Raw genomic sequence first — 19,850 nt, 5'->3', positions numbered from 1 at the left:
ACACAGGGCAGGAACTCAAAGGAGGAAACCAGTATTACCTACCTACAGTATTGAATCAAACATTTCTTAGAATGGGTAATCACCCACTTGAACTTTGCACACAATGTAATCAGCAAGAATCCACAGTATGTGCTGCAATCTAGTGTCTATAATGAGGGACAAAGCACTAATGGGAGCAAAACAATAAGAATAGGAAGTCTTCACATTGTAGCATTTCACCATTTAAAAGAAACAGGTTTAGCAGTTAGAATTTATTTATTTTTTATTTTTTCTGACTATCTACTTCTCCACATTCCTGTCCAGTAGGTGCCAGTAACATGTATATATAACTTTGGTAATCAATCATTAAAAAAATAAATCAATCTAATTAATTAATTGATTACAATTCATGAGTTTTTCCATGATATTCAGATTTGATCTGTGAGTGTTGTCTGGTTTGAAAAGACTGCACTGGACGGACATTTGGTGTTGGGCTACTTACATATTACAAGCTGAGTAAGTTATAACACCATTTTACTAATTACTTAATTGTAAAAGTAAATTACTTTTACTACACAGCAGATGCTTTGGCAACAACATCCAAAACCTCCACAGCCATATGTCAAACTGTATTTAAAAGAGACTTTCAACTCTGAAGAAAAGCAGACGATTCCTCAATGGAGACTTACCAGTGGCTGATGTCAGTGCAGAGAACAGGCGTTGTATTTCTCCCCTTTTTGGCAGAGGCTACCTGCCTTTCCACAGTTCCAGCCCCTGTCCGGTCTCTTGACTGAATACGTGGAGACAAATCTGATATTAACCTTCAATCAAACTCCCATCAAATCAGCAAACAAGCACGCCCTCATATTTACAAAATAACAAATAATTGTCCCAAACAGCTCTACGAACTAACTGGAATTTATTGGGAAAAAAAAGTAATAACATGACTGTAACATGTCACAGCAACACAACACTGTTGACAATAATGTGACTTTGACACAAAAAAATGTGAATATGGACTTGATGTTCACTGTGATGAATTAAACAACCTGAGCACGTTTACAGAGTCTGCTAATAGATTTTCCTTTTGTACAGAATTTAATGGAAAAGATTGGGTATCCGAAATGGGAGCAGGGATGCATTCACATTTCTAAAACACAACATTGTGGTTGGCAGAATGTAAAGTATGTCGATTGTAGAACCTGGGGTAAAATACATAAAATCATTGGTGCTTTGACACCATATGAAATCTTATCAAATTGTAATTCCGCTCTTACCTTGAGCGAGCAATACAAATAGTGTCCATTATCATGCTTGTTTAACATGATTCAAGCACTTTACATATGTCTGCTCATGTACATCCAAGCCCAAACACCTCAGCCCCAACCTGAGCTACAGTGTGTGGAACACAGCCCTCCAGATTGGAGCCCAGCTTGGGGTAAAGGTTAATGGAAGCAACCTGCAAAACAGAGATTTACAACAACCACATCTGCTGCGGCAACCTTGGCATCATAACAGTCTTTTTTCCAAAAACATCTTTTTTTTTTTTTTAAGGAAAAAAAAAAAAAAAAGAGGGCCAAGAAAAAGTTTTATTTTCACATGGCTCTGTGTTTACCGTATAAGCTGTCCCTGGATATTTGCTCAGTGATTCACATTCATAGGTGAACTCGAAAAACTCAGTGTCAGGTTGAAAATTGCCTTGAGGCAGGTTAAGATTATTCTGCCAGGCTTAAGATCAGAGGAAATGGAAAAAGAAAAGAACACTAGAGAGAACAAGTCCCAGTCTAATGTGAACATGGGAAGGACAGAACAGAGCTGTCTCTCACCCTGGAGATAGCCTGAAAATATCTTCTGGTGTCAGAATCACTTAGACAGAACACGTACACCAGCAAAGGCCATACATTCACCTATACAGTCTGGCCATTCACTGAACTGTATGGCCTGTGAATGGAACAAATCCATTTCATCCATCCTTGTATGTATCTTGTATCCATATTATTCTTTTGTACAGTATCACAATTATTCTCTCAAAATCCAAAGAAAATAATATAGTTTTTTTTTTTTTAACATTCATCTTAGTCATTCATCTCAATATTTTTTGGATCAAGATGGTGCTTTGCAGGGAAATTTAGCCAGAAAGATGTGCCTCTTCACCTTTTTGTGTTTGGTTGCTACCACCTTCATGAATTACTTTTAGGCAATAGAGGTTCCCTTGATTTCCATTCACTGAGTTATGCATTCAGACGTTTATTAGATTTGCAAGCTATTAGCTGCTTTAATTCTCGAGACAAACAATATATACACACATTAATGCATGCTATTGCCATTTCAGAGTTGTTTCTACTTCATTATGCATCGTGTTATAATCACAGTCTCCATATCATAATCTCTAACAATTTAATGTGCATAATGCCAATCTTGAAAAACAAAAATAAATAAAAAATGCAACAATAAGCATTTGGAGGATGTTTGTAGAGAGATCTCAAAATACGGTGCTATTGAAATCACTCAAGGCCTCAAGACTGTTCAGCATGTGAACATTGCCAGGCAACAAACACAGCTCCGAGCAGGGAGGAATGTTTTTGTAAATATTACCTGTAGAACTAGAATTTACTTTTCCTGTTCAAGGTTCCTTACTTTTTTTTTTTTTTTTTTTTTTTATCTGCCATGTGATTAATACTACCCACCTGATACACACTTAAACCAACAAGCAGATGCAATTCATTGATGGTGCAAAAAAGGTGAGGGTAAACTATACAGTTATATTTCTTGAGAAGATATATCACTGTTGTAGCCTGTGGGCTGGCACTGTCTGTGTCTCCATAACTTCACAGGGTATTAATTGTTTCAGCACTGTCAGCAGAATGGCCTCTGCTTGTTGAACCAAATCCAGAAGTAAAGTCATCAGCCAAATTGCATGGGAGCAGATACTGAGGCTGAGTTACAGTGCAAGATGCTGAATTTTAAGCTGCTGTTGGAGAATGTCTGGCTCCATTTTTTTAAAAATAAAAAAAAAAAAACAGGATGCTCTGGAAACAGGTAAACAACACTGAGCAGATGGATGGCTGGAAGACTAAACACATCAGTGGGTTGATCTTGTAGCAGTTGAATAGGAAAGGATTACTATAAAGGCATGACAGAGTCATCAAATATGCGGCCATCATTGGTATTTTTGTGACGGACATGCTTATCAAGGTTGACCTGCTTAGCATTTGTGAATACCATACACTACAAGATCAAGTGAAGAGGGGCATTTGGTGGCAGTCACACACCAGTGATTAGCTGAGAATGAGTGCAAATGTGCTGCAGGGGAAGATTTTCATTTATGGTCCTACTTTTCACAGTAAAAAGGGACAAAAATGAAAAGCAACCTCAGATTCTTAGATTTTGTAATTGGATCAGCTGCTGTTACATTTGACCATTTCTAACTGACTGGGAGATTAAACTACTGTATATGTATAATATTTTTTTGTGAGCTGGTTTTGAATGTGAAAAAGGGTTAGCAAATATACTATTGCTATAAGCAGGTCAACAATATTTCACTCTGAATGTAGTGTTTAAAGTGTACAAAATGGAAATACTTAATAAAATATGGCCTAGGTACCTCTGCTAATTAGTCGATTCATAAACAAATATTAAACTTGCTTCATAAATTGTTAAACATGTTTTTTTTAAACCAAATAACTTCCTAGTGCTTAAAAGATATTTATTGAGAATGTAGATGTCTGCATAAGGCCAGCAGTATTTAAGGTTGAGAGAAAAGTGGGCAACATAGATTAGTAACCCAGTGCAGACGCAATGCACATTAAAAATTCAGATGCCCATTGCTTCCTTAAATACAGGCAGCTGGGGTGACGCAGTGGGAGGCCGCTGTCGATTAAGTACCATTGCATTTCCAATACGCGTTAGTGCGGAATGTTAAGTAGACTTGTGTTTATGTCTCCTGGTTCAGTCGTTCCTCATAACCCGTTTACACAGAGAGAGAACAGAACCCTGGACAGTTCCGGGAACCGCTCCGAGTGAATTCACTGACTCCAATGCATCATTTCAGCACCATGGACAGCGTCCTGCAGCACTTCGCATTGGTTCTCAGTGTGTGGTTACGGCTGCCCTCACACAATGGACCTCATTCTCTCTCTCTCTCTCACACACACACACATAGCTTTGTGACCCTCATAACAGTATACACTCCAAAGCTTCTAACCATGAACTGCAAGACCAATCCGACCCCCTACCTTTAATCCCACCCCCATTCGTACCTTAAACCTGAAGCTAACTATCGAGCAAAAATGGAATCACTCTCCAGAAAAGGTCCTCACACTGATGGTCTAACACTCAAAATGGTCCTCACGGGGATAGACGAGCTCTCTCACACACACAAACACGCAAACACACCACAGAGAATAGCATATCAGTGTTTGCAAATGAAAGCTAATCACTTTCCCCATCATCTATGAATGCACAATTTGCTTCCATAAATAGTTAATGCATTATTTCGTTTTCCTCAAGCAAATAACGACGCGGTTCAAATGAAGGGTTCGTCTATAATGATATTTGGCAACCCTTTTTTAAAAAAATCTTGTCGCCGGGACACGTTTAACTCACGACGCAGCCTCGGACGAGCTCACGGGGTCGCAGTCTCACCAGAAGAGGGCATTCCGCTTCTGCCTGACAAAGTTGCTCTGACATGCAGACGTGATTAACCACAGCGTCATGCTGTACTTCAAACCGAGCTTCGGCGACAATGAAAGGAACATTTGGACAGAAAGGTGGATAATTGGATATGTGGCTGTTGTGCGAGACGCGCTGACAGCGTTTCACAGAGACTTGTGGATAAGCTGCCGTTACTTTCCCTCTGTGCGCCATGCGCGGATCGCACTGAGCATCCTGTAGAATAGAGACGCTGGGGTTTGACTTGGGAGAGGAATCTAAGGGCTGCTCGACTCCTTTGGAAAATTACGACTTGTTTTTTTTTTTTTTTTTTTTTTTTTTGCATCGTGCCGCTGTATTTGTGAAGTTTTGGGGGACAGGATATTCGCGGAATCTCTTTGCGCATGTAAGACTGACATGAATTACTTGGATGTGGCTTCGCTGTTGTCTGCGCCTACTGCAGTACTCTTTTTGGCTGTAACTTGAAAAAAAAAAAAAAGAGAACGATTCCTTTGCTGCGAAGACATGGATAGGGAGTACTGAAACCGGATTTTTAATTTTTTTTACCTCCCTTTTCATCTGGAATTGGAAGTAAATGACATTCGCCCTGGTTGAGTTGCACGGTTATAGATGCAGAACTAAACCGGATAGCACACCCAGGTCCGGGAGAGTAAAGGGCAGGTGCGCTTTGGAGTCGGCGGCTGCGCGGAGAGACCGGGCTAGTGGATTAGGACGGTACCTGTCTGTGGAGAGCGCGTCATGCGGACTCGGATGTCGCGCACCAGAAGCCATTAAAACCTGTAGGCTGGAGCTGACAGATACGCGGATATGGGTAAGTTCTGCTTATGTTACCATCTTTTTGTTTTTGATAGCGTGGGTTGGTGGGAAACACACTCCACTTGTCCTCCTTTTTCATAATACACCCCCAAAATGCCTTGACTCCTCCGAGCAGAATCTGGTCTAAATCAGATGTTTGCATCAAAAATGGTCGTCTTTTCAAATGCACTGCTGGAGCAGCTGGTAAGGGTTTTGGTGTCTTTTGTGAAGTGGCTCGGGGAGCTTGAGGAATGTGGCTGAAGCCTGTGCTGTAGCTTGTTAGTCGCAGAGCTGCAATATATTGTTTCCTCCATTTCCTGGCGCTATGGATTATTAGACGCTGAGGATACTTATGTTGTATTTCTGCTGCTAAGACTGTGCGCTTAAAGATTTGATCCAAAATCATGAGCAAATCAATCAGCCTGTTTGTCTAAGTGAGGACTGTCCATTTTTATCCGCCCCCCCCGGACTAGTTAGAGTGGCTGGCTCATTGACATGGACTGGAATGCTAATCACGGTAAATGTTGGAAGCCAGTCAACTTTATAAAGCGTGGTCCTGCATAATCATTGATTGTCCTTAATCTGTAGGCACGATGCCTATTGTCCAGTTCCAGCCCACTGCTAACGCCTCCCCCAAAACTCTTGTGGGCTGAAGGCACCGGTCGTGCAGGTTTTTGCTTAGCAGACTGATTCTCATTCAAGAAAGCCGTCGTTTTCTGCACCTGCCATCAAGAGGGACTCTCCAAACCTAGCAAATAACTGTGCATCCATGTAGCCTATCACTACTCTCTCTCTCTCTCCCTCTCTCTCTCTCCTTCAGTAACGCATGATCATATTTCTATGTCTGTGCGCGTTCACGAGTTTTCCTCATCTTATTCTCAGTTCTGTATCTTTACAATTGACCATTTTGCCCCGTTCTGTTTCCTATGTGCGCACACTCATAACCTCCACCCCAACTACCACCACCACTGCCACCACCACCAGCAGCTTCTTGGCTCCTCTTTCACTCTGTTCCTCATTCCGCCCCCTTTCTCCCAACATTTTTAAATAATCCGGGCTTGTTGCACCTTTTGCACTGTCTAGGTCTGATATTCTTGTCTGAAGTAGCCTAAAGTCCTCAGCCATTCTTAACCAGTATACAGATGGCCAAGTTCACTGGTGGTGCTGTGCCATTAATTGTAAGGCCGCATGATATATCGACCCACAGTGGGTTACTGCGCCACATCAATATAAGCTACAACAGCATACAAAGCCCTACAGTACAGACAGTAGGGGCTCAGATGCAATTTACATATACTGCAAAGCAGATTTATACGGTTAATTCAGAAGTCTGATTTATAATCTGGCTCTTAATTTTATATCAGAGCATGTCAGAAAACCCTGCATAGTTGAGGTGCAGGGGTTTTGACTAAGTCTGGCATGCAGGTGTAGATGGACTACAACACATTTGTATCCAGGTGCACAAACCGGCCCAAAAAAAAAAAAAAAAAAAAAAAGAAATCACAACTTTTGTCAACCGTATTTCTTCACGCTGTTGCCCACAATTATTTGATGATTACATGGCACTGTTGTCTCAGTTATCCACCAGTGTCGCTGACTGTGATGTTCTTCATTAACAGCATGCAATGCACTTATGTTTCACGGACCATATCATTAGAGACCTGCTTTGCAGAAAGAGAACAGTAGGGTAGGGACAGTAAAAAAGCCACTGCCAAAGATGCAGTTGCAGAGCTTTAAGATAAATTTAGAGGCCAAAATGACATTTCACACACCTTCCCTACATCTAAAACATATTTTTACTGTGAAAAAAAAGTATGTACCACCTGTCTGCATGATAAGAAATGGAAGAAATGCAGTGTTACTTTGTTAAAATTGAAATCGGTGTCATATCAGTTATACTGGCTCTCCTGAGTACATTTCAGAGTAGCACGATACAGGCAACAGATGACCTTCTGCTGGCCCTACAGCATCCAACAGGCAGCATTCTTGAAATGTCAGGTGAAGCAGGTGAAGAGAGGGGATCAACAGGCCCTTTGAGGGCAATGTCTGGGCATTTGTTATTTACATCTGCTTATTTTCAAAGTAAAAAAAATCAATGGCTTGTGAAGAACCCAACATCCATTATCTATAGTATGCCTGCTTATCCAATTCAGGATTGCAGAGGCCCGGCTGCATTGAGCTATACAAGCTAAGAAAGGTTCACCAGTAATTCTTGGTATGTGTGCTAAAATAACCTGTCAAAGCAAGACAAAGAAATTCATGCATATATTTTTATTGGTCCACCAACCAAAATTTGACAGGCGAACTCAAAGTACTTGAGCCTGGTGGGTTAAGATGATGGCCCTCGTGTACAAATATTCTCTTTCTGACTCCTCCTGACATGATGCATATCCTAGCCCCCAACCATCAACCCAGCTCTGGCTCAATATGATTTCTTTCTGCTTGAAGAACTACTGTCTGTTTTTAGCGTCTCTGCATCATTTTGTTGTTCCCCACTGACAAACACAATCAAGGCAATTATAGCATGACATGGTAGGACAAACAACACACAATCTTTACATGTGAAGTTACAACACAGTTTGTAGTTTGTAATTTTCATATAGCAATGTGTGATAGAAAGAAACAGGAGAATAATAAATAATTATTATTAAATAATTAAATAATAGATAAACAGGAATAAGACTGTCTCCTGGTAACTGTTTATTTAGCTGCCAATATGTATTATGTTTTGCTAAAAGCTTTGTTACCACAATAACTTCAGTTTCATAAATCAGATTTCATAAAGCCAGATTTAGCAATATGTTGCTAAATACGTAACCATAGTGAAAAGTACTGTAGAGTTTTGATGTAGCTGGGGACATACTCCCCCGCAGTACACAATTCAAAGTCTCAGTGCTTCTGAAATTAAAGCAAACAAACAAAAAAATTAACATCAGAGAATTTGAAAACAGGGAATCATGGAATGTTTTATCTTTTTGTTGAACGAAAGTTGATATTTCTGTTTTTTGGCTCATGCACAAGCAGTTGTAGTTTTAGTACTTTCTACAATGTTGCAGAAGTTGCAGGGAAATGTATTGCACTTGCTGGTTGCAGGTTGCAGGCTGTTCAGTCCAGTTTCCATCCATGTGAACGGGACCCCACACCTGTGTGTTTGTATTCAACTATTCATCACTCGTCATTGCATTCATCGATACTCCCTGCAGTGATCTCCTTTATTCTTCCTGTTAAGTGCTACAAATACCAGACAGACACTTCAGAACACAATGTTTTCTGACCACGGTTCGAATGGGTCTAGCTTGGCAGGCCTCGCTATCATCTCAAAGATAATTGGAGACTGATAGAATGGCTGAGGCTGGTCTGGGGACGTCCTTCCCTGTGTGTTAGGCTGCTGTCCAGCCTCTATGTGCAGTCAAGGCTAAGGGTGGTAGCAGTTTTGTCAATGACAGGCACCAAATAGCAATAAGCCACTTGTGTGCACTCAAAGTGCACCAGTTAGCGAGTCCATTTGCCAAGTTATTAAGCTACATTTGGTTTTATTTTAGGTCAGCAGTAAAGTGCACTTACTCTCTCTATGTGTTAGGGTTGAGAGGCAGAAATAGCTATCTTCTCGTGCTGAGGACAGCAGGGCTGTCTGCTAAATAACTAAGCATTAGGCACATGCCTTCAGACAAACTTTAGCTTTAACTTATCCATCCGTATTAGATTTAGACAGATAACTGCAGAGGGTGACAATGAAAAATGAGAAGCAAAGGTCTATGTATTATCATACTGAGCACTAAAAAGGAAGCAAGAAAAAAATTCAAAAATTGGAAGAAAGCAAGACAGTCAAGAGGTGAACATGGAAATCAACAAGGGAAGTGACAGGGCTGAGGAGATGGTTTGGACCACATGCATAAAAATAGACTTCACATTATAAAAACCTCCTGATGACTGCAGGGTTCAAGGACATGCAAAAATCGCATATTTTCAGTAGGATAGAGAACGAAATGGAGGAGAAATCATTCATCTAAGTAGATACAGCAGGAGAACTATAATGGAGAGGGGTACGTCATGTAAGAGGTAATAGAGACACAAACCCCATGAGTGACACCTCAGAGAGTGACTTGTGCTCCTTTGTGAATAAGATTAGAGGAGTAGTGCGGAAGGAGATGGCTTACAGAGGCATTAGCGCACAGAGCGCTCATTAAACCACATACAGTGTCAGTAAGGGGGAGAGAGGTGTCTTGTGAGGCAGGCTCTATCTGAAAGAGATGGTGGAGTCACTTCTAATAAAGCATGCCTATTATGCTCATGGGAAATAAAAGCAATAGGGGGTTGTTTCTATGTCCTCCTGGGATCTGAGTCAAACACAAAATTTAGAAAACATGCATTCATGTTTAACAGCCCACACATTGTGTTCCCCACGCAAACGTGTTGTCTATTAAAATTCCTTGAAATGCACATGGAACATTACACATGGGCATTTTCCTACATCAGTATTCTTCTGCCATCTCTACCTCTTTTTTATTTTGTAAGCCGTAGAGGCTCAGAGTTGTTGGCAAATTAGCTAAAGTCACATTCGGAAACCTGAGACTATAAGAAATTGGCTTCTTTTAGAAATACTGCATCTTGTGATCACCATCTTTCTCTCCGCAGTATTAAAGTGAAAGTATCACAACAGTGGGATCCAAGATGAAGAAATATGACTGATGTATCTGTTGGTATAATCAATAGTCAGCACAAATTATCTGTACAGTTCCATGGTTCCCTCCATCTGTAAGGAATGATGAAAGATTCCTCAGAAAATAAACAGTGTATCTTGCTCTCTCCATCACACACACATACACACACACACACACACACACACATACAAACACACACATACAATACCCATATGGGATCAGCAGATGCTTGGCAAGGAGTGAAATGGCTATGTTAGATAGCATATGCTGTATGATGCCTCTCAGGCACTCAATGTCAGGGAATTATTTCTGACAAATCCTGCAAAGATTATGGAAAATGCTATAAAATTGAAATCATATTTGTTGCCTCAAATATTCCACAAGTCTCCCTAAAGTCTGTGTTTTAGCTCAAGTTCATCATAAGTGTAACATCTCTGCATTTAACACATTCAATTTAATGACTTCGAATTACATGATGCCTGCCAACACTTTATTTTATAAGCTAATTAAAGTGGGGACTTCTTCTAACCTGACATATGAACATTATCTCGCGGTGATAATGGTAATAAAGTCCAAACTTGATGATTCTGTCTTGAGAAACACTCATAGGTAGTGAACCCCTCCGCTCCCCACACCACCTCCTCAAGGGGAAATCAATGTATCTTAATGACAGATCATTAGTGGCTCTGTAAGGGGGAACGATTTTAATGGAAACAACTCTGTCTCACCTCAGAACAAGGAGTGATATGTGGAAGCCACTGACCATTTTTGCCTCACTTTTAAAATCACATTTGAAACAGAGCATCTACTCCCATTAGTGTAAGAAATGTATATCATGAATATGTTGCCAGTCACTCTCCACAAACACATTTGGCATTCAGGTAGCTGTTTTCTGTGGCAGAGATGGGTTGTGTAATTCCATAGGGGTTATAGTGTTTTTTTTTTTCTCTTTTTTTGGACATGTGGAAAGCAGATGATTCATGCTGAACCAGTCCTGCTTTGGTTTGGTTAAACATGAAATGGCTGGAATCTAAATTGAAACACCTACGGGATTGTATACATAACCCTCAGCTCTTGAATCTTAACTTGCTTTGCATAGGTTGCCTTTTACGACTTATCTGCTTCTGCCATTGGTGCGATGATGACTTATAGGATGACTGAATACAAATGCAGATAAAAATATGAGTGAATTGCAAGTTGCTCTGCTTCAACATTTATTGTCAGTGTGTATTCACTTTAAACATGCAGGACAAATTAATCAAATCCAAACAGCTAAGACCTATTTAAGGGAATGAGTCCACACAATGAGAAAACAAATAATATTAAGACATATATAATGGAGCATAGTCATTTAATATATTAAAACATAGAAGGTTACAAAACAATTGCCAATATTAAGAAAACTAAAATAAGCTAAAATCAGAGACGACTGGTAAAGGAATCCTTCGCCACAGAGTTGACTAACTTTGATTTGAGTCTGGGATAGTAGTTAGTTAGTTTCATTTGCCTCTGCAAACAAACAATTCCAAGTGGTTGGAGCAGAACACATGCAAGCTTTCTTTCCCATCTCTGTGAATACTCAGCAGATATGTGTCTTGTGATCTAGGATTATGGTTGGAAGATATACTCTGTGAAACAAGGGAAGTTTGTCTAGAATGGCTTTGTAAATAGATATATACAAGTCAATCTAAAATTAAAAAATTGTGAAAAAAACATCGACAGAGCAGAGATGAAGTAAGAATGCATGCAGCAGTGGTGGGGCTATATTGCATTTTACAGTTTACAAGCAAGTGCTTAATTTAAGTTTTCAGTCATTTTGTAAATTGCAGTGATTAGGTCATGCTGAGCCTGAAGTTATGAACTTAACCTTTAAGTTAAGTTAGGCTATATAAAATATTACATTCTTGTAAAATTCCTATAACTTACCAGACTGTCATTTGTCTTCTCGATTCAGATTTTTAAACTGTGTCTGTTCTGGAAATATTCGAAGTTATGTGAAAAATAAGCACTGCAGTTGCAGAGCCCCTCTTCTGTGTACTTTATAATCTATAGATAAAATAGTTCACCCTAAGGAGTGATGAGTCACAGCATACACAATCTCCAGCTGTTTTTGAGATAGTGTTTAGACTTGAATAAAATAGTAATAAACTCCTGAGGTATACTTTGGCTCTAATACAGATGAGTTTTCTTTACATCTATGGACCTAAGAATCCATATCTTTCTTTATCTATGTATTGCACAGTATATATCTATGGCTGCAGATACAGTCTCTCCGGAAAATTGCACTTAGGAATATGAGTTTGAACCTGAATGGTAGTAGGAGGAGCAATTACTTAACTACTGCAAACAGTAGGAGGCAATCTCTCAAAACAGGATGAAAGTTCTACCATTTTGAACCTGGTTTTTATCTTCTGGCATTTCCACATCAGTTGCAATGTGGAAAAGTTTCCCTTCCTTTTGGATGTAACAGCAGATATTAATAATTTTCCTGACTTTCACAACTCAATGTTTCATTCTATTGTGACTTTGCTTTTAAGCTTTTATGTTTTTTGGCAAAGGGGTTAGTGTCCTTCCCTTTCAGATGCACGCTCGTTAATCATTACATTGAATAAGAGCTACATAACACAAAATAGTTCACTTTTCGCAGCAGCTTTGTGACTCGATAATGATAAAAAAAAAAAAAAAAAAACATCCAGATGTAGGAGCGCAGATACTTGATCCTCGTCTCAGGATACTTAAGAAGTTGTAAGCATAACTGCTCAATTTGCCAGGCATCATCTTCTCTTGGGCAGTAAGTCACAACTGGGAGTATATAAGTATATCCTCCCAGAAAATTTCCAATTTTCCTCATTTCCAATACTGAACACCTCGAAAATTAGCAACTCTGTAGCATACATTTGTTTACTTACAGAAAGTTTTAGGTTACAAATTAGGGATTATGGAATTGGTAATAAGCTCACCTTCTCAACATTCTTCTCTTTTTCCTCTCCCCCTCTCCATCCCTGTAGGCTCTGCTCTGCGGCGTCGCTGGCTAGTGGTCCAACTCCTGATGCAGGTGTGGCTGGCGGCAAATCCATCTTTGAGTGAGCGCCCATGCCCCAAAAGCTGTCGCTGCGATGGAAAAATTGTCTACTGTGAGTCAAGCGCCTTTCGCGATGTTCCCAAGAACCTCTCAGGAGGTTGTGAAGGCCTGTCGTTACGGTACAACAGCCTCGCAAGTCTTCGGGCTGGCCAGTTTGTTGGTCTCAACCACCTCATCTGGCTCTATTTGGACCATAATTACATTGCCTCTGTGGATGGAATGGCCTTCCAGGGGGTGCGCAGGCTCAAAGAGCTAATTCTGAGCTCCAACAAGATCACATCACTCCACAACACCACATTCCACCCTGTCCCTAATTTGCGTAATCTGGACCTGTCATACAACAAACTGCAAGCCTTGCAGCCTGGGCAGTTCCAGGGCCTACGGAAGCTTCTCAGCCTTCACATACGCTCAAACTCTCTAAAAATCATCCCAGTGCGTCTGTTCCAAGATTGCAGAAATCTTGAGTTCCTGGATCTGGGTTACAACCGGCTGCGCAGTATCACTCGGAATGCATTTTCAGGCCTGGTCAAGCTCACTGAGCTGCATCTGGAGCATAACCAGTTCTCAAAGATCAATTTCTCTCACTTTCCTCGCCTCTACAATCTGCGGGCACTTTATCTGCAGTGGAATCGCATTCGCTCAATGAGCCAGGGCCTGACCTGGACCTGGGCCTCCATCCAGAAACTGGATCTGTCTGGGAATGATCTGACAGAAGTAGATGCTGTAGTTTACCAATGCTTACCCAACCTACAGACCCTCAACCTGGACTCCAACAAGTTGACCAATGTTTCCCAGGAAGTGGTTGATGCCTGGATCTCTTTAACTACGATTAGCTTAGCTGGGAATGTATGGGACTGTGGCCCTGCCATCTGTCCTCTGGTGGCCTGGCTGAGAAACTTCAGGGGAGCAAAGGAGACCAGCATGATCTGTGCCTCTCCCAAGAGAGCTCAGGGTGAGAAAGTGATGGATGCTGTTGAAGCTTTTGGTGTTTGTCAATCAAACCCAGTGACAACACTCACTGTGAGTATTCCTCCAACTCCATCCAATGTCCCTGTGCAGACTGAGCATCGCCCCGCCATTCTGGCTTCACCTACTGGTTCTGGAAAGAGAGGAGAGGGATCTGTTAGAGGCCCCACATCGTCAGCTGTAACCCCACCTGTGGCACTTCCCCCAGAGCAAGACTTGGAGCCCGTGTCCTTCCACAAGATTGTGGCTGGAAGTGTTGCCCTTTTTCTATCTGTTGCGATGATCCTGTTGGTAATCTACGTGTCTTGGAAGCGCTATCCTAGCAGTGTGAAGCAGCTGCAGGAGCATTCGGCAGCAGCCCGCAAACGCCGCAAGAAAGCTAGAGAGACGGAGCGCACCCTGAGCTCCCCGCTGCAGGAGTACTATGTGGACTACAAGCCCACCAACTCTGAGGCCATGGATGTGCTTGTCAATGGGACCGGACCCTGCACCTATACCATCTCAGGCTCCCGAGAATGCGAGGTATGACCCACACCACCGCCACTCCTCCTAAACAAAACTCTGTCCACAGTGAAGCGTCCAGAGGTAATTATTTACACTGCTTTGATCGATGATAAGTCTGCTACTTGATTACTTACCCTTACACAGCAGGTTAGTTAAATACATGGTGTACCCATGGGTTTTTATTGAACGAAGCAGAGGTAGTTTTAGGAACACTTTGTGTATAACAAGATATCTCTTGTTTTCAGATGGGTGTTTGTATATTTGCTTAAACCCTAATCTCTGTTGAGATGCAAATGTTTGTTTTGCCACAGAATTGTACAGAAATACAGATAAATGAGACCGATTACATTTCCTATTCTGCATAATCTCAAGCTTAAGCTATGCTGTTTGTGATAAGACATTTGTGCTTGTTTAGGTACTCCTTTGCTTTTTTTGCTTGCACATTGCAGGCTTTGTGCTTTGTGTTTGCTCTACTGCTATTCAGTTTTTGATGAGGGGGAGAATAGCTGAATGAAAGATAAGACGATTCACTTATGGACACTGGATGTGAATGCTAATAGAGACTCTTGTCACTGAACAGAGGTTCCACTGAGCTGATGACTTCACATTTTTGTGGACATAGCTATGACTCAACAGCACTCACTTTCTAATATATATGTTTTTCTTCCTTTGCAAACTGACTTGCTGAACCTACTCACTTGTTTCACTTGTTTACTCACTAGCTTAATTGATTAGTCACACATAAACTGAAATGCACACTTTCACTGGCCATCCATACTTGAACTCACACAGGGAAAGAAAAGGTAGACAGTTTGTGACACAATCACACTCACACACACACACACACACACACACACACGAACAATGAAGTAGTGTTTTGTAGTCCCAAAAGGAGTGGGGATCCTTTGAATTGTTTTGTACACAGGCATGTGAATTTCTGAAACAGTACTTCCAGACTACAGCAATGTGGGAATACCACTTTCTTTCTCCTCTTGCTTTCAGTTGTTACACTCTTGTGTATCTGGCATACTGTACCATTCTTAGTTAAACCTTTTATTTTACTGTAGAGTTTCCCCACAGACAAGGCGTCTGTAGAAATCTATTACATCACTGATTACTGTCCCAGGTGTTACAGGGGGCTAAGGATAGGCTTAGCCCACCTGGGTGATCAGGTAGCCCACTCTCCAAAGCTGTAACCCAACAGGTGCAAGACACACTTTATATTTTCACATTAGCAGCCCACTCATACTCAGTCTAGTTCCAAGACTTTCTCTGCATTTCCATGGCATGAATTTCTGGCTGGTTCTCTCTGGAGGAATGAGTATAAATGCAGAGGTTTAAACAGCAAGGAGTAGGAGGTGGAGGACGGCTTGATCCTCCACACTCTTTCCATTTCTGTTACTGACCGTCGGGCTCTCCTCGAGGCAGTTCACCTGCTAACCGGTAACACTAGCAGGTTGCTCACAGTGGTCACTGTTTGTCTTGCCCTCCCCCGTAGTGCTTTACTGTGATTTTCTTTATGGGATACTATAAAATGATACACTTAAAGTGATACTCTGGAGGGGAATGAAAATAGAAGATTCTGCAAGTAACTATTTTCAGAAGCTGTATTTCATTATTTACAATGCCAAACAACCTTCCATTAAATTATGCCGTTTTCACATGACCTCATCTTTTGTGCCTTCAACATGCCATGCTGTCACCTAGACAACAAAATGCAAGCAATGACATTTTATTTTCAGCTCATGAATGATCTTATATAAATGCAGTCTATTTACCACTTACCATTTACAGATACAGAAAAAATTGAAAACAGGAATAGTAAAAATGCAATTTCATCCAGTAAAAGAACATTACATATATTCTTCAAAAATATTATAGAGAAGTCTTAACGTTTTTGATGCAGTCCCAACAAACAAAAAAATAAGATAAGCTTCCCAGAGGTAGCGTTTGTTGTGGGGGTATTTTGAATTTCACAGGCTTGTGCAGGTGTTCATGGCATAGGCATTTTAAATCAGCAGTCCTTCCCTCAATGTGGACCTGTGGATTGGTCAGTAAACTTGATGACTGCATTCATTTCAACTAAGCCATTTTTATATATAAGCAATTTAAAAGTTGTCTCAGGAGGTTTAGGGTTAGCTCACCTGTGTGTTGGATCTACACACTGTCAATGATCTTAAAAATGTAAATGTTAGGAGTGCTTGTTGGAGAACTGTTAATGTCAACACTAATATAATATTAAGTAAACAATGAAAGGCTATCGCACTAAGGATCAGGAGGAATTAACTGTCCTGGGGAGGAGGGCATACTGTCACACCAGGTGAAGGAAAACAAAAAATGCGTTGGTTACCTTCCAACATTTCACATTACATAGGATAAAAGGGATTTTCACTCATTTTTATTCCTCATGGCCCATGCCATTGGCATCAGACTATTATCAGATTCATAATGAATGGTCTATAAGAGACCTTATCTATTAAAGGTGCCCTCCACCTCCACTTAAAGGGACCACACACAGAGAATACCTCACAGCCTCTCCATCTGTGCAAACTAGAAGTGGGCTTCATTGAATCTATCATTAGCCTTTTTTATCTTGACTTGACTGAACTTGACAATTTATCAGGCTCTTTTATCTTGTGAGCCAAATAAAGCAGGAGTTAACCCATTCTGAGAGGGGCAGGGGCTAAATCAACACTACAGAGTCAGTAGAGAGTAATAACTTGGAGACATTTGAGATTCATCAACAAACATTGGAAGGAACGGTCGACAAAGATATAAGAGCTAGAAGAAAGCAAAGACTTTTTGTTCTCTTAGAATTTAGGGCAAAACTGGAATACATCCAGAGCAATATAAAGGAAGGTTGTTAAAGGACAGAGTCAAGTAAGCCCTTACAAGACATCTGCATGACAACAGGGCCACCAATAGAAAGTTTGAAACTATACAGGTCTCATGAGCAGCATCTCATCACTTGGTATTGAGCAGGTTGTACCATTTCTGATGCTCTCCACTTTAAAGGGTGGTCCCCCTGCCTAAAAAGGACAAGTTATCTATACCAGGCTAAAAGGTGAGATGTGTTCATACACTATAGTTCATGCACTATATTAAAAAGCTAATCAGTGCATTATTTATACAAGACAGGATTTAAAATTGAATCATCAAGCATACAGTTGTGCAATATCATATGTTGGACTTTAAAGTTTTAAACTAGAATATCTTGGATTTATCTTTTTTAAATAATAAAAAAAAAGATAACTTTTAATTTCAATTAGCCAGTTGAAATTCCTATGCAAGGAAGGGGCACATATGAGGTACCATAGCAGTATAGACTCTTGTGGTTAGTGTCCATGGGCTAATTTGTTTTCATTTTAGGCCTGAGGCCTATTCTGCCCCTCCCTCCCTGCCTTTTCCTAATTAACTGAATACATCTGTAAGAGATTGTTATGTGCACCAGTGTGACATTTTGGCCCCAGGTTTCTTACAGCACCACCTGTAAAGCTATATCCATATTATGTGGCATTATGCATGAGAATTGCTTAAACTATCTGTGTGGGGAGGGGAAGCGAGTGACGCTCCAGCGCTCTGCTAATTCCTCTCACATTAACAGATCTGTGTCCATGAGCTTGTTTTTGTCTAATATCCCACAATCTCCTCCATTTTGTGTCTTGAGGTATCCTTGAAAATGCATTCTCTGTGGCCTTATCTGTCCCTCTGTCTCATCTTAAAGCATTGCAGAGAGGAGACAGGAACTATCAGTCAGCAGTCCAGAAAGTCCTGAGTTCATCTCAGAATGTGCTCTGATCTTGTTTCTACATTTTGTTGCTCTCGCATAGACATAAATCACTCTGCGGTACGTGGCAGCACCTGCTGCACTCTCCCCACCTCTCTCAGCCTCGCTGTCGCTCCTCAGACACGAGGCCGTAGCTGCTCAGGTCTGTTCATCTCTCCTGAGTGGGAATTGCTTATTCCTCCGGTGTCACTCTCACCATTTCTTTCATTTGGATTCTGTGCCATCACTATAACTCACCCTGGACCTCTCCACATGATTGTCCTCTATCAGCCTGCCGGTCCACTTGATATGAATGTGAGGTTTGGCAGCCTTTTTAGTGAGTTACCTGAAGATGGTGCAGTCCTCATTTTCCTATGTCACTTCACCCTTCCCATAGAGAGGATTATTTCTATCATTTCATTTCTATCTTCCTTTGATCTTTTTCCTTAAGCTGCACTCCTGATTGGGTCTGTGGACTTGACCTGATCTTAAGTCTGTGCCACTTATGGCTTCCATCACCTTTTCATGTAACAGAACATCCTTGGCCATTTTTGTCTGACCCACTTTGTAAAATGTCCACACTGTATGGGAGCATTTATGTTTTTTTTTCCCTCCCTTTTCACCTCTCATCTCCTTTGACTTTAAACAGTTTTCACCTGTCTGGAATTCTGTCATCATCCTTTGACCTCTACCACCTTCCACATAGACCTGCTCATTTGTTGTATCTTGCTGCTTGGCAGCCTGAAGTCGAGTTAACTAGGCAGACATCCGTCTTTGCTGCTCTCACAAAGTGGCTCAAATCTTCTTCTTTGATAAAGATTTCGATCATATGCCAGGCCTGCTCTGCCCCTAGTGCTGCACATAATTCACCTACTACCATCTCATCTTCCCCCAACATACTCTGTGTCTTCCTTTTGTTAGGAAGGCCTGAAACTCATTTGTGCCAGCAGGACTGCTACATGGCCTTTTGACGTAGAGTCGCCTCTTCCTTTGATACTGCTTCTGACCTTTTCCAAACTACAATCATCCACTTACTATAATGTCACACAGCATATGGCTGTGTTTGAATTAATTATCTTGTTCCTGTGTTTAAGATTCCCAGACTCATCTGATGCTAAAAACTAGACTATTAGCTATATGGCACCTACTTCTCTTGAATGCTCTGCCCTTTAGCCAAGTTAAAGAATTATAGAGCCGCATCCTGAGGTTGTTGTCATCGCTGCCACTCACTGCAGTGTAGAGAGAGCTCTCTCTCCTTTACACCTCTCTCTAACACAATAAGTCATAAAATGTTCTGAAGACTTAACCACATTAAACAAATCTTCAGTTAATCTAGTTGTGACAGAAAATTAAGCAACAATAACGTTAACAATTGATGAAGTCATTTCAAGCAGAAATGCCAAATTACACAAAATGAAAAGCTTCT

At 40.9% G+C, this 19,850-nt stretch overlaps 1 protein-coding gene across 1 annotated transcript; it reads left to right on the top strand.

Annotated features, from left to right (window-relative positions):
* The first annotated feature begins 5,104 nt into the window (after positions 1 to 5,104).
* LOC139611533 (leucine-rich repeat transmembrane neuronal protein 4) lies at positions 5,105 to 14,682 on the top strand. Its single transcript, XM_071466282.1, has 2 exons — positions 5,105 to 5,461; positions 13,115 to 14,682. Exons 1-2 carry the CDS (start codon positions 5,458 to 5,460, stop codon positions 14,680 to 14,682), a joined length of 1,572 nt encoding a protein of 523 aa, XP_071322383.1. The 5' UTR covers positions 5,105 to 5,457.
* The last annotated feature ends 5,168 nt before the right edge of the window (positions 14,683 to 19,850 follow it).

Source organism: Trachinotus anak, unplaced genomic scaffold (genome assembly GCF_046630095.1).
Source record: "Trachinotus anak isolate AG129_WGS33_773 ecotype Australia unplaced genomic scaffold, CSIRO_AGI_Tana_v1 ptg000028l, whole genome shotgun sequence".
Classification (NCBI taxonomy): domain Eukaryota; kingdom Metazoa; phylum Chordata; class Actinopteri; order Carangiformes; family Carangidae; genus Trachinotus; species Trachinotus anak.
Note: the sequence above shows the minus strand (reverse complement) of the source record. Positions and strands in the feature narration are given on the sequence as shown.